The following is a 15,919-nucleotide window of genomic DNA, read 5'->3' as shown; positions in this document are numbered from 1 at the left end:
AACACTAAAGAGACAACTGAAATTTTTGGTGCAAACCTGTCTTCAGTGGTTTAATGCTTCAAAAAAATTAAGTGAAAATTTTCATAATTTCATTATCCAAATACTGAAATTCAAAAATTGAGAAACTTGAGCTTGTGTTTTCCTCAACTTCTAGCTTTCTGTCAAAATCTTTTTTGCCTCTTTTAATTTGAAGGTTACATTTGAAGTAGTATTTAGGGTCTGAAACCAATGTGTTTGGTTTTTTGGTTGAGGCTGGATAGAGGGGGGGAAAATCCATAGTTGTATCTGGCAATAACCAGGTTTCACAAGCAGTTCATCAGATCTAAGAGCTCTTTCTCACTGAACATTGGGAGCATTCATTGCTGTTTATCTTGCCCTTCTATTTGTGGAGTCTGGTGTTCATAGGATCCTTCTGCAAGCCAATTCAGTCCACTAGCACAGCAGAAAACTAATTAATGTTGTGTGGATGCATTTGTTTTCTGCTGTGGTAGTTAAATTGGCTTACTGCAGATTTCACGTTGTGGAGCTGTCTGAGGAAGCTGATTGGGGAATGTAAGGCCGTAAATGAAAAGTTAGGGAAGTTCCATTTTGGTCAATGCTTAAGTCAGTTCTTCAGAAATTGTAAACATGCATTTGTCTGTCTTATTTTGCCCAATAAACAGTTTGATTTTATGATTGCTATTATAAGTAATTCCACCTCTAATTGCTGCTTGCCTTTTGAAATTATTCCCATGAGTAGAGCCTTTAAATATGACATGAACAGTAGTGGTTGTTTAAAATCTGTTTTGATTCTTTTTTTCTGTTTGAATATCCTTCTGTGGCTCCAGATATTACATATGCTTATGTGCTTGTTTAAATAGGATGCACAGGCAAAGATCTCTTCAAGTCTGCAAGGCCTACATATATTTTAGATTTAGTGGTGGTAATATTTCTGAACTTAGTTCTTCTATCATTATGTAACTCTTTTGACTGCATCTTTATGGATGTAAGACGTTACATTTTAAAAGATTTAGTTATGTATGCTTTCTGAAATGTCATTCTGAGAACTCTATTTTGTCATCTACAAATGTATTGTTATTTTAGAATGTTAATGTATTTTTGTGAAGATGTTGTTAAACTGAATACTCAAACTGTTACACACATAATGTGTTATAAACTTTGAATTCTTCCAATTTACCTGTAGGCAGAAGCCAGGCTTGCAGCGAAACGAGCAGCTCGAGCAGAAGCAAGAGATATACGTATGAGAGAGCTGGAGCGACAGCAAAAAGAGGTAGTGTATATTATCAGGAATTGTTACAAACCTGTTCTAAATATATATATATATATATATATTTATTTATCTATTTTACTTGCTTGGATTTTGTCTTTCAGGACAATTCAGCTTTGTACAGGGTTTTTCAACACCTGGCAGCTCTTAGCTCAGTATCTAAAGTTTATCTTAAGTTTAATATCTAAAGTTGATTTAAAACAACTTAGTGGAATTGGGATAATATTTACACACAGTTGTGTTTTATTCCACATATTTCATTTTTTTTCTTTTTTTAAAAAGCATTTTTTGAGGGGGAACAAAATTGAAAAAGCAGATTTTCAGCACTGTTTGGTTATCTCATGGTTATTGCAGTTGATTCAGATTCTATATGGCGTGCAGAAGATTCAGAATTTATTAGTTATTCTAATTATGCAAATTGTGTAAATGATGCTTTTTTTTCTGTCGTAATGAATACAATTTATAAAATGTGTTTTGCTTTGGTTATTCTATACCTTGTTTTCTAACATCAGTAGGTATCTGATACTGTAGTGAATATTACATGGCAATTAAAGTAGATTTTTCTGAATTTTTGATTTAGGAATGCCATGTAGTGACTAAACTATTTTGTAAATGGCTTGTTTGTTTTTTTGTTTTTATATTCTGTAGTTTTCTCAGCATTCATATGATAGAAAATGGGCTCATATCCAGAAATGGATGGTAGGCTAAAACCGCCTCTTGTGCATGGTTTTGCCACTCAAGGAACTAACAGGATTTGGAGGATGTAATTCACTAATGGTTTGCAGTGTGTCATTTCAAACTGTTTTTTACTACTGAAAGAAGTGCACAAATTAAGTATGGGTGTGGATTTGCAGGGTGCATTATGGAAGCAAAAGGCAAACTGAAATGAAATGTTTTACTTGAAATGCTTTTTGTTTCCACCATGTGCTCGCTTCAGTTTATTAATTATTTCATTTAAAATGAAATTACTTCAGTTTTGATCTATGTAAACAGATAATTTGGGGACTTTGTGGCTTCCTTTTTTTTGTGGTGTTTAACTTTTTTTCTTGGCAGACTTGCATTTATTTATTTCCTTTTAAGTAATGTTGCAAACACTATTTTTATTCACTGATAAGTCAATTCTGTGACTTATAAAATCTATTTTTCAACAATTTGTTTAAAATGAAAAAAGCCCCTTTAATCACTTTCATCCCTTTGCTCATTTTCCTTTGTTTCCTCTAAGTAGGAAGGTATATAAATGAGTTACACCCTTAGAAAAACAGTTTATACTAATTTAATCAGATGTCTCTTTAGAGAGTTCTTTTCAAAGACTTCATGTGCCTTGTAAAAAAGAGTTTTGCTGGGAGCTTCTGTGTTTATTTAGTTGTTTTCTAATGTGGTGCTCACTGTGAATGATTTAAATCAAGAAGATTTAAGACATCCCACAAGTAAAGTTCAAATAATTAAAGCTACCGTGACAGTTAATTGGCACTTCTGTTGAAAAATCCTGGAAGTGCCATTACAATATTAATTGCAAAAGTTGTGCTGACCTGATATTGCCTCTTTGCATAGCTGACATTTGTGTATATTAGTTTTCATGTCACTTAACAGAAACCTTTGTGGTTCTTCATATCTCTTGTTGAAATGCACATTTGAATGCTCTCCCCACACCTGAAAAGCAAAATCTCCTCCGTGAACAATCTCAATTCAAAATTAATGCACATTCTTCCTGCACTTGCAGGAGGTACTTCTGCTACGGGAAGTTTCCAAGCAAACGTGGATTATTTTCCTAGATCAGAAGACATAGCCTCTGTCTTAGATAAAGTGCATATTTCAAACTTAAATTCTTAGAAATCTAGCCTAGAAATACTGCTGTTTGCAATATACATTGTGTTACTTTATCCTTTGGCTCCAATATGCTGAACAGTTAACACCAGCTTTCTATTTTCTGATTGTCTATCAGGAAGAGACTTTTCACTAACTTAGGTAACTGTGTAAAGAAAATTGTATCAAAATCTCAAGTTTTGCATTACCAAAATATAGTTATATATAACTGGGGGAAAGACGAGTGTTACACTGGCAACTAAGAATAATCTTACCTAAGCAGAAAGCTGTCTGCTTGCAAGCTGCAAAAATTAGTAACGTGTACTTGTCCATTCACAGTGTTCTGACTGATGCATTGAAAAGTTACATAGCACAAATCAATGTTCACTTTAAACCTCAAAGTATGTACTTTATAGAGAGGACTAAAACATAATTATGAAATGCCCTTCTTCTTTATGCACCCATTTTACAAGGATGGAGTAATAAAATTATGCAAAATTCTTTTATTGCCAAGAATTAACTAGGCTTTTTGAGTAGTTCCGCAATAATATTAAACATGATAATATATTTAGTAATAAGATAGGAAGTAATCATGTGACAATACGTAACATGAAAGCCAGTTACAGGCTTTAGATGACCATTGCTGACTTGAAGCCTGAATTTTTGACTCTGAAGATAAATGGCTTTCAATCTTCAGAATAGTTTGACATACTGAAAATGATAGAAAATGGGTTGTATGAGGAAAGATTGTAGGTATGGAGCCTTGTTCTGGTTTTCAAATGTGATGCTTTAAAATTATTTTTAATATGCGTATGTATTAAAACTAAAAACTTTGAGAAGCTTATGGAAGTTGAAGCATCTTAATGCTTAATTTTAAATTTGATCTATTTTTGTCCTACTTCTCATGTATTCTCTTGTTTGAGATAAAATTAGCATTTCCTGATCTTCAACCAGAATAACAGAGATTAATATGCCTTAGGTGCTGCCGCCCTCCCTTCCCACCCCCCAATTTTAAAAGCTGGTTCATCATTTTCCCTTGTTGTTGTACTTATGACCTACATACAGAACTTAAAATTGATCAGTTTGCTTAAGAAGCTTTGTTCTGATAATAAGGGAGAATATCACCGAATTGTAGGTGTTAGAAGGAACCTCAAGAGATCATTGGGTCCAGCCCCCAGGTATCAGGAATATCTGAAGTACATATCAGGAAATTGATGAGGGTCATCTCTATTAGGGCTAAAATACCTTTGTAAAATGTTAACAAATGTAATGTGAAACTTTTAATATATAGTTTTTTTATTATTATTTTCACTTCAACTTCCTTAAAAATCTTGTACTATTTTTTTCATTGATAAAGTGCTCAGAAAAAAAGTTTGCCTGCTGAATATTAATTAATTTTATTAACCTTCCTTATTTTCACCTCCTAACATATGTACTATGTTGGTATACTTATCAAAACTAGGTGAAATCACAGTTCTTCTGACTTGAGTGAGTTCACTTGCCACAGTGTATTATTCAAAATAATTCATGGCATTAAAAGTGCTAACAGCATGTTGCTCACCTTTGCTTGCTATTACTTTGGTGATTTTTTTTTTTTTCTCTTTCCATGAAATAACTGCATTTCTTCTTTCTCAGGAAGATTCAGAGAGGGCCAGGTATTCTCACCGGTCCAGTCGACATTCATATTTGGTTTGTGTTCAAACTGCATATTTTTCCCTTTCCATTATGCCCTTTAAAAACTACAATTTATTTGGGTTTTATGTTAATTTTACCAGGGAGCAGATGATGCTTTAAGTCTTCTAAGTATTAATAGTTTTAGGGGTCAGTATTTTAAGTTATGTGTTATGTTAAACTTCATTTGGCATTTTATTTCCATCAGTTTTAACAAGGTAGTTTATATATTTGTGTGCATTTAAATCCATGAATTTAAAAAGAATCTCAATTTCAATTCTATTCAGTCACTTCAATCATTTCAAGTATGTTAATACAATAAATAACTTGGACTTTTATTTAATGTATAATTATATTTTCATGACTGAAAATAATTGAGTAGGCTTTGGAAACTGCTTAGAAATACACATAGTTCAACGATGAGTTATTTGGAATAAGATATATATATTTACTGACAATTTTTGTCATCTTTTAGTGTTAGTCTAACACTATGTATTTCTTAAAAAAAAAATCTGAATAATTGTACTCACTTAGGCTTCATATATTGCCAGTTAGTAAGAATTGATTGTCTTGTCTTACATGGTAGAGTACTGAAATTCCTACACAAGTCGTTAATCATCTCTAAGGTTACTGTTACACATCAAATCTCATGGTTGGATGTGAACATCCTTATTAACCAATAACACACTAGTCTAATTTAGATAATGTTGGTCTAATGGGAAAAAATCTTTCCTGTTTTCCTTGTCTCAGAGGTTCTGCAAACAGGCAAATTTTATTTAATAAAGTAAATATTATTACTGGTGACTCAGTATTAGCGCCACTCAGAATTAGTGCCACTTACTGAAGATGAGTAATGCTAGTTTGTAGCTTCAGCTTTCATTTCAAATAATGCTTGTGGCCATCTGCTCACTGTTTTGTGAGCAGAAGTGTTTTATTTGCGCTTCAAGTATTACTGTTTTTCTATAGTATTAGTGGGAGAAAGAGAAGGAGTACCTTAAGATAGAGTTTAAAGAAGAGTTTTCTATGATGCAGGAGTTTATGGGAAACTCCTGCATCATAGTGGCAAAAACTTACCTGAATGATGCACGTTATTCCCAATCACTGTTAATTAAAATATTTATTGTATTGTATAGGCTTTCCTATAACCTCTTTAGGTGATTATATGGTGCTAAAAAACGGTTGTATTGAGGTTTTGTAAACTTTTTCCTGTTTTCAATTAATCTGCCTAGGAATAAGGTTGGCATTGATTTTCATATAGAGGCCCAGCAGGGGGACAAATTACTAAAATAAGCAGGCTGGTTTTCTTTATTTTGGAAGGTGGAATAAACTGTTTCTCTTTGATTTAAATAAAATAAAAATAATAGCCACTTAGCAATAGGTTTGAGTAATTAAATGTATTCTTTGATAAACTAAATTTTTCATAATATCGTATGTGTCCTGATGTTAAGTGCTTCTGCAATTTTTCACACAGGTATTTTCACCAGATAAATCTTCCAAATCCTCTGCTGTAAACTGCTTTGCAAACAGTAATTGATTTACAGGAAAAATAACATAGCCTATACAATATGAAGGTGCTTAGAAACGTTGAAATGTTACAGGTTTACTCAGTTCTACTTTTATTTTGGTTCAGTTAGCATTCAAAATATGTGAAGATGGAGAGTAATTAGCAGTTACCACTAGAGCTTCTTTTAATGTTTTTATATATTGATGTATTTTGATTTCGTTCTTAAGAGTCCTTTGGATATCAGTGGGTCTCACAGGAGCAGAACAAGTACCTCCAGAAGGAGAGATCTTGTGGTGTGTAGCCTGGAATGAGCATGCTTTGATGTGTTCACGTTCTAACGTTTTCTGTGTATACTTACCAAAGCAATAGTTTGGTGAAAGCATGCTTCTTTAGGGAAAACAGCAGTTATCGGACTGCTGCAATGATTGATGCAATCAAGCACTGTCTCTATGATAGCAAATTTGGAGGCTTAAAGAAAGCCTCAGCTTGAAATTTGCAGGGAGTTAACCTCTTCTAATGTTCCCAAAAGAGAAGTAAAATGAAATGACAAAGGTTGAACATAAGCCTTGGTAGGTATAAAGGTGTGGCTAAAAGTTCTGTCAGGAAGCCTTTTTTTTTTTTTTTTTTTTCTAAATTATATTGCTATGCTAATCCTATCTTTAGGACTGAAATGTGAACAAAAATTCTACTTTTCAGAAATCTGTATTTGTGTCTCCTTTGTGGTAGTTTAGGCAATTTATCAATGAATATTCAAATGCAAGTTAAAATATTTGTTAGTAAACTGTTGGGCTGTTAGTGCTTTACAGTTGTGTAAAGGTGTAAGTTAAATGTTGTGATGATAATGATTATATTAGTATGATCTGTCTTCATTCTCTGATAGCACGGGTACTCATTTATGGGTAACAATTACAAATTTTTAAAAAATAAAGTTGGTTAAAATGAATATAGAATCTTGTGGTCCTGTATGGTAATACTTCCAGCAACCCAGAAGGTTCCACAGGCTGTAAATTGTATGAATTAATAAGTCACATTAAGTTATGTACTTATATGAATATTACATATATAATAACACTTTGGTTCGTGCATTACTTACAGTCAGAATAACTGAGTTATACCTGTGAAATTGTGATTGAACTGGAAAGAACAAGCTTACTTTGTAGTGTTCATGGATTTTTTTACATTGATGTTTTTCAAATGTTGTTGAGTGACAATAGACATGGGGACGCTGACTAATTTTATTATTACAAAGCTGTTTTCATGAAATGCCCTTAAGAATTCCATGTTCCCAGATCCAGCTAGTAGTGGTGATGCTGAGGATGTAATCCTAATTGTGGGCAGACACACAAAGCAGGTGTACAACATATGCCTGTTTAATTTACATTGCTTGTTTATTGGCTGATAACAGATCAGCACAGGCAGAAGCACTCAGCATTCACCTGAACACGAAAGGCCTCATCCTATTCCCCTTTTTTCTGGCTTATGAAGATGAAAGTCTGTTAGTAAGAAATATACGCAATGTGGGCTGGCCTCAGACAGTCTGTCTGTCCACTAACTGTCCTGGGACTTCATACACAGGTGTGCACCCAGAAAAGGTTTTGGAAATGGAAGAAGACAGACCAGACGTGCCTGATTATCATGCAAAGGGCATGGCTAGACAAGGACAGTTGCCAGAAGTGCTTTCTGTGCACAGGCAGACCCTTTTGTCCCCCTGTTTTATCCCACTATCCTCCTCCTTCACACTTGATCCTTCTGAAAACACCTTTATCCTTCCCTTTCCTCACCCAATCCCCAGGTCATATTTCTGTACATTCCATAATGCTTTCCATGCCCTGTGTAACTTCCCTCAGTCTGTGAGATGCTCCAGAGAGCCCCCAGATCCTCATGGGTTTCACACTTTGACAGTGGGGCTGACTGATGGTCTTAGAGGCTCTCTGCCTGTTTGCATGCGAGACTTTCATCACCCAACAAATGCTGCCTCAGTTTAATTTAATCTACCATATCAGATTTTGCTTAATTACTTAAAATTCTGTTACCAAATCCACATGAAATATTTCACACAACATACTGCCATCCAAAATCATCTCACTTTTCACAAATTAGGATGCCATGGGGAAGAAATTAAGAAGTTTTTGTTAAACAGTATTCCAGCCTCAAAATGCCCTTTAGGTTGGTTAAATGGCATTCCTGCATGTATATATTTTTCATAGCAGAATGTTTTCTTGTAATTCCTAAGTCTTAGTCATTCTTTTTTTTGTACTTCAACATCAGTATTTTAATTTCTTTTTCTTTTATCTCAGTATGACAGTGCTAAGGATAGACCTACAAGATACTCGGTCCCTGTATGTTAACATTTTGCATGTTTTTGTATGAGTCTGCTGTGTGATTTATTTTTGTATGTGCCTTTTTTTTTAAGGTGTAATGAGACAAACTGCTACTTTAAAAGTGATTTAAAACTATATAAAAGATTAATACTATCACTTTCAGATCTAGAATAGCAATATTGTCTTAACACTTTCCTTAGAGTGCATGTATAAACTTTCCCTGGGAGAAAATCTAAAGAAATAACATATAGAAATCAGAACAGTTATTTTACAGTAAACACTGTTATTTATTGGTCATTGTTAAACATTAAGTGTAGTAATGTGTGACATACAGAGGACAATTTAAACACAAAACCAAAATTAGGTGTTTATACATATATTTGTATTCTGTATTTCTACGTAGAAACTTAATACAACTTTTTTTCAGTCTAGGGAAAAACAAGTTGTTTGTATACCTTTACTTAAAAAAACAGAACAAGGCAAACTCCTTATCAGGAAGTGGTAGCACAGTGCATCACATTCTTGTTGGTATTACACCAAGTAAGATTCATGTGCATCTCTAAACAAAGGCAAGCACCAAGTACCACAAAAAGAAGTGTGTAAGCAGTTTAAAAAGCTGAATTTGCTTAAACAACATCGTCACCTGATTTATGTGCAAAGAAGCAAACATAGTACAATGTTTAACATAGTCTGTAATGTAAAACCAATAGACTAAAAATGCTTAATCATTTTTCTGAAAGGCTTAAGCAAAGCCTGTCTCCTTCGAAGATGAAGGATGGTTGTAATTTCGCTTACTGTCTTTTTATACAGCAATAGAAGTATGGTGTGTTATTTTGGTCAAGTAGTTAGAATTTTCTATGGTGTTTTCATTGCAGGTGATAAATACCTAGAGTCAAACATAAGGTTTTATGTTTGAAGATGATGTTACTTAGTGGTATTAATTCTCTAAATTTTATTCTTAGAGTCATGCTTACAGTGAATGTCATAGTATGAAGAAGAAAACTGCTTATTCCCGTAAAGATTTCTTGGTTGGTTTTCTGCTATAATATTTATTACCAACACACTAACTGTGTGGGGTTCCATACTAATATAGGGCATGGATAAATTTATTAGCTTGCTGGCATGTTTATGTCTTTTCAGGAAAAAAGAAACCTGTAGTATTGACCAGATTCTGACCTGAAGTTGAGTGTTTGAAGCTGCGGTTATGTCAGCGGCATTAAGTAAATGGAACTCAGCTGAATATAAATGCTGTTCTACGAGGGCCCTATAGAAGGGTCTTTTCAAATTTAGAAGTTGAACCTCTTTGGATTATGGTTTATTCAGTCAGAATGGAGATAGGTGTTTTTTTTGCTTATGCTTTGAGAACTACTAGCTAGAGAGAGTTTAAATGTAGATGTGAATTAAAGTAGATGGTATTTCCCCTAAACTTTGACATTGTCCCATTGAGTTTTTGAAAACAAAAGACGTGGAATATTGTGATCTTCTGAAAACTATTATACAAAATACGGTATGTAATATAAATGACTGTAGTGCCAAGAAATGAAATATTTTAGATACTGTTTTTCAGAGGGAATTTACACTGATAAAATGGTACTGGCTTCAAGGGTTGGGGGAGTTAGAACAGTAGTGGATGCTTGCGTTGAGACAAGGCTGAAATAATTTTTATATTTCATTTTAGTTACTTGTATTACAACATTTTTCTGCGTGCTTTTAAGGTGCAATTGCAAACAAATATTTTTCCTGTACTCTTAGTTCTTAATTAAATGTATAATATAAATCTTTCTGCCTCCTTGGGATACAAAGCACTACTTCGCTGAAGTGCTTTTAAAGCACCACATTGTACCACATCTTTTTATCAAATTCTCCTTGCATGTGCTTATATATACTGACTGGGTAGGGAGTGTCTGAAAACAACAGAAATAAGCCAGAAGTTTAACTGCTAAGCTTCAGAATTTGTGCTTGGTATCAAGAGCAGTGTTAGGATTCACACTGATGCTGAAGAATCACGAAGTGTGATTCTTAAGAATTTTTCTTCCCGCCCCCCCCCCCCCCCCCCCCCATTCTCGTTCAGGATATTATCTAATGGAAAGAAGATCAAAAAAACAATTGTACTAATTATTAGTGAGTTATGTGTATTTTTTTTTTTGGATTTCATGCTGTACTTGTCATGTTGTAGACAATTTTAATGTTTTCTTATTTGTTAGGGAGGTAAATAAAACTATTTACTACTTTGGGCAAGACATTAAAAATACAGAATATGCTGACATACAGAAAACAATTACAATGTTCTGTGAGCTTGGGAATGTTTGGGGAATATTGAGATAGAATTTATATTCACAGAATCTTTAGATGCAACCTTTGTTCTGTCTTTTTTTTTTTTTCCCCTCCACAGAGTACACCTGACCATGATCAAAGAAATTATAGCAGCCTTAGATATAGTAAACCAGTTCCTTCGTATCATACTTGGGTCTGTCTTATCTTCCTATATACATTTATTAATACATAAAATATATGAAGCCTATTAAAAATTGAGCACCAATGTGCTACTTCATTCAACATTGCTGTAAATGATAAATTAACAGCCTGGTGAAATAGGTAGTGTCTCCCAGCAACTGCAGCTACTTTCATAGTCAGGTTTAAGTAAGTATTTAAAGGAAATTGATGTGTCTTTTGAAAGCTACTTAATTTTGTATAATTTTCTTCAAATCTTTTGATAAAAATTCTAGCCTGTTTTTATTAGTGTTTTACATTACGATTTCAAAGACCTTTTCTTAAAGGTTTTCTCTATTATAGCTATGAAATTTAATACTTCAGTCTTAAGAACTTTTGGTAAATGTAGAGCAATAGATAAAAACATTTATTGTACAGAGAAAAAGTTTCTTTTTCTATTCTTCATATTACAGTCGTCTTCCCTGTACAGTGATCCAGTGGCAACAACTAGGAATTACAGGGTTAGTACAACGTGATAGAATATTTTTTTTTCTCTTTAAATATTTTAATGGCCCTCTGAAATTTAAATTAACACTTTTCTTTATAGGTGTTTTCTCCTGTAAACACTGGTTTGATAAGAAGTATCAGTTTGGTTCGTAAGCGCCATTTGCATGGTTGCTTTAAATTTGTACTGTATGGCCATGTGGCTTGATAATATTAAACGTGCATTCATTTCATGTTTTTAAATATATGCAGCTTGTGTGTCTCATTTTTGGGAGGCGTCAGTTTAAGGTTCTTAACATTGCTAGATTGCCTCTTTATTTTGGTAACAGATGTTTTACTGCTATTTTTTACAGATGGTCATAAAGTTTATGAATAAAATAGTGATGTTCAAGAACACTGGCCTTAGAACAAATTAATCCAAGCATACTAAACAACAACTGCATGTATAATAAAAAAAAGTATCTAGCATTTGAATGGGGAAAATCATTGTCAGGAAATTACAGAAATTTGTGGTAAATACACTTCGCATACTTTCAAATAAGATGCCATATTCAAATTTCATAATCATACAAAAATGTAATAGGATGAAAACCTAATCTACATCTTTATTAAATATAAAGCAGATAGAAATGCTTTAAGAATGGCTAAGATAACTCTATAAAACCCTTATTGAAAAGATGACATGCATGCTTGAAACTGTATGCCTTTTGCTGATACAGTAATTCAAATCTAACTTATACTGCCATCTAGAGAAATTCTAAAACTATATAAGAAAATGGTCAAGTGTTTTTATATAATATTTTTATGTAGTTAGGTCCTACTTTGCACTTGGATTGCAAGCAGAGATCATTTACTTTTTGATTTTGTGCATGTTTTTGATAAAACATTAGAGGATCCAGAGAGAGAATGAGACCATTATAATTGCTATTGTGTGTAATTCATTACTGTTGGAGATCCCTTCAAAGGTAGGGAGAAAACATCACAAGACTGTACATTTTTATTTAATCTGGTGCCCAGAGCTTCCTTTATTATACCCTACGTAAACAGATTTCAGCCTTGCACCTTGAAACATTTTATTTTATTTTTTTTTTCAGGAGAACCTGTGTGGGTTAACAAAATCAAATTGATGAGTGTACAATAGAAATTCCATTCCCAGGGTGGTTGGCAACTTCTAAAGGCTTCAGAATAGCGAGAAACATACTTCACTTTAAATATTTTATTTTCTTGTGAAAACAGCTTTCTTCAAAAATTATTTGGCCATTTTTCAGGGGAATTTAGATTTATGTTGGGAAACAGACGTCCCTGTTAGTGGGAGGAAACTGTTGGAAATTTTTAAAACTGTTATTCATCCTTTTGAAAAGTATAAATGTTAACTGGAAAATGCATAGATGGGATAGGGTAATAAGAATGTTTCATTGCTCAATATATTACAGTGCATAAGTGTTTGACAATTATTTCTGAGACAGACTATAAATGGTACTTCATTCCCTCTGTTTCTCAGGCGTCTTTGTGTGGTGATGGATTTCATAGCTCATATAGTTCTCGCACTGTAAGTGTTACAGGCTTTTGGTTCCTTCCTTTCAAAATCTTTGTTTTCTGGAGACAAAAATCAATGAAAATTATGAAAATTTCCTTCATAACTTCTCTTTAGCCATCTGAATACAGTTGGTATTCTTCAAGAGCAAGCTCAATTCGAAGTAGTCCTGTGGTGAGCATTCCTTCTGCATGTTTTGCTGAATGCCTTGATACTAACACACAACGATTATGAGTATTTACACTTTTACTGATGAACACACAGACTTGATACTCACTTCGCATCGAAAAATGTCATTTGACAGATGTTATTTTTAGCAAGATATGAACTCTTAGCAATAAGATAGTAAAGTATAGAAGCAATAAAGAATTACCTATTCTAAGCATCTCTCACAAATCTAAGATGTACCTGCCTGATTTTTCTGATGATTGGTACTCAAAAATGAGAAAAACTATTCCTAGATCTGTATTGTATTAATACTGTCATTCCAAATATGTTTTTTTGTGCTGCAAACTGATTTTAAATAGTTGCACCATGTTTCTGCACCAGAACAACTGTATTGGTTTTATTAGTGCAGCAGCTCATTTGTTATGCTACATTAAAAAAAAAAAAGTGTTCGGTTATGATTTAAGCTGAAATGTTCAGTCCTGTTTTCATTTTTCACATATTCTCAGCAGTGTTACAGAGAAAAAATAAAAACAGATTTGTCAGAAACTGTTTTTTCACCTACAACAGACCTCAGAGTGAGTTTTTAAAGGCATGGGGAGAAAGGGAATTGGAGTTGTTACCATCCAATTCTGAAGTCTCTTGAACTGTGAACATAGTATTTGTCTCCATTAAGTTTCTGATAAGTTTTTTAAGACAAGTAGTCCTTAGTCCCTATTGAGATTAATTCATTAAAATATGTATTTGATACATATGTAGGAATTTATATAATTGGATCTCAGTATGTTTGTGATATCATTAATGCCAAGATACACTAGTGAAGGTTTAATAGGGTTCAAAGTATCTGTTTGACAAATTGAATGAAATAATTCTAAAGGGACTACATTAAGCAGACTAAGTAAAAATGTTATTCATAATGTAAGCATTGTTTTCTTGTACTTGTGTTAATATTTTGGTTTTGTTGCATTGGAAATCAACACACTACTCATTGGAAATCAAAAGGGAAAATAGGACATAACTTGAAACCAGAGTAGAAAACAATGTTGGAAAATTATTTATACATGGTGCCTCTCCATCTTAAAACCAGCATTAGTTTTGATAGACTGACCAAGAAAGAGAGAGGTGTGCCTGCTTCTGAGGCCAGTTTAATAGTTGACATTACTGGCCCCGCTCTGAGAGGGGATACAGCAATAAAGAAACCTTCACCCAGTGGGGTGGTGGTTTCTGTGGTTTCTTATGAGGCTTTTGAAGGTATGTTTTAGGCAGTCAACAGTAATGAATTAAATCTGTAATAAAAACAAAACTCTTAGGGTAATATTTGAGGAGGATCTGAGCAAATTGCAAATTTCCTTTTGCATTGGCCACCATTAAGATTTGAACATTGCCAATTGAATTTTATCACAAATCTAAGTGAATTTTGTTCCATTATATTCTCCTATTACAGATTGTATGAAAGAAAATAAATTGATTAGGGTTTTAGTCTTGTAGGTTTTTTTTTTTTTTGCATTATTAATTTTTTAATGTAAGCCATATTTGATGCCTCAACCTTCTGGCATAACTGTTCCCCTTTAAAACAAACAACAACAAAAACTGAAACCCCAAAAAACTTAATTTATGTTCAGAAAAATTATGCTGAAATATCTGTTCTTATTTTTATTTTTTTGAATGCTTTAATTAAAACTTCACTTTTTTCCCGTACAGAACAGATTTTTCATTCACGTTATACAAGTTCCTTATGCAAAATAGGCAAGCACTTGATTTTAGTAAAACATTAATTATTTTATATAATATAATTATGGGTTTATTATTAAGTTATAATTATTAAAATGCATAAATATATATATATTAATCCTTGTGGTGAACAGATGAAGAAACAGATCAAACTGAATCCTCTAATCATGACTTGCAAGTCTGGATAGTGATTTGGATTGTATACTGTCTTTCAATTTTTTTTCTAGTTCCTTAATTATTTTAAGATAGCTGTTTGCTGAATTTACTGTAGGCATAATTTGAGATGTAGGTGTTGATCAACCAACTATTTCATACGTAACTGATCCCATTTGCTTAAAAGACATCTCTCTTTTAATCGGAATGAGATGAGGCTACATCAATTATGTATATGAAGTACAAAGTTCCAAATTATTTTTAAATGGTGAAAATGAGATGAAGACTATATATTTTCAAGCTGTTCATTTAAAGATTTTCTTTCATGTGTATACTTTAGATATAACGTCCACAGTAACGTGCTTAACATGCGTAACATACTTTAGTACAATATTTTGCTTTAATTCCTATGGCAATTGTAATGATTGTAGTATGTTTAGGTATATCTTGCCTTTTTTACAGCAAGTGTTGTGTAGCATTAGCATATTTTCCTCGCTTTTTTTAGATGCCTGACATACAGCTTTGGGGAAGTTTATCTTTCTTTGTAGAGTTCCTTAAAGTTATGAATGAGAGGAAGCCCAGGTTAGATTGATCATAGTGTGGTGACAGGGATTTAAAGAAAAGTCATTTGTGGGGAAAGTGTTTTTCTATTTCTTGATTTCTTATATCACCGGCTTTTATCGTGTACAAACTTTATTTTTTTAAATAAATGTAGGTTGTTAATCCCAAACCCTTTTGTGTATCTGATTGTGTTTTTTATGGCTCCAAACAAATAAAATGCATTGGTAATAAATGCTCATTAGCCTTACTTCAAGATACCTTAAATTATCAAATAG

General features: G+C 33.1%; 1 protein-coding gene across 24 annotated transcripts in view; it reads left to right on the top strand.

Annotated features, from left to right (window-relative positions):
* Nucleotides 1-15,919, top strand: part of LRRFIP2 (LRR binding FLII interacting protein 2) — a 55,703-nt gene that overhangs the window by 18,023 nt on the left and 21,761 nt on the right. For 12 of the 24 annotated variants that reach the window (XM_035317756.1, XM_035317757.1, XM_035317770.1 and 9 more), the window contains exons 3-13: nucleotides 1,184-1,270; nucleotides 1,916-1,966; nucleotides 4,706-4,759; nucleotides 6,473-6,538; nucleotides 8,543-8,584; nucleotides 9,529-9,594; nucleotides 10,959-11,033; nucleotides 11,470-11,517; nucleotides 11,604-11,648; nucleotides 13,002-13,049; nucleotides 13,152-13,208. In XM_035317756.1, coding sequence (XP_035173647.1) covers nucleotides 1,184-1,270; nucleotides 1,916-1,966; nucleotides 4,706-4,759; nucleotides 6,473-6,538; nucleotides 8,543-8,584; nucleotides 9,529-9,594; nucleotides 10,959-11,033; nucleotides 11,470-11,517; nucleotides 11,604-11,648; nucleotides 13,002-13,049; nucleotides 13,152-13,208 — 639 coding nt within the window. The remainder of the gene's footprint in view (nucleotides 1-1,183; nucleotides 1,271-1,915; nucleotides 1,967-4,705; nucleotides 4,760-6,472; nucleotides 6,539-8,542; nucleotides 8,585-9,528; nucleotides 9,595-10,958; nucleotides 11,034-11,469; nucleotides 11,518-11,603; nucleotides 11,649-13,001; nucleotides 13,050-13,151; nucleotides 13,209-15,919) is intronic. The other 12 variants (XM_035317777.1, XM_035317775.1, XM_035317773.1 and 9 more) reach the window with 7 other exon arrangements.

The sequence above is a fragment of the Oxyura jamaicensis genome, chromosome 2, assembly GCF_011077185.1.
Source record: "Oxyura jamaicensis isolate SHBP4307 breed ruddy duck chromosome 2, BPBGC_Ojam_1.0, whole genome shotgun sequence".
Lineage (NCBI taxonomy): Eukaryota > Metazoa > Chordata > Aves > Anseriformes > Anatidae > Oxyura > Oxyura jamaicensis.
The sequence above is the reverse complement of the archived record's forward strand: the minus strand, read 5'-3'. Positions and strand labels throughout refer to the sequence as shown.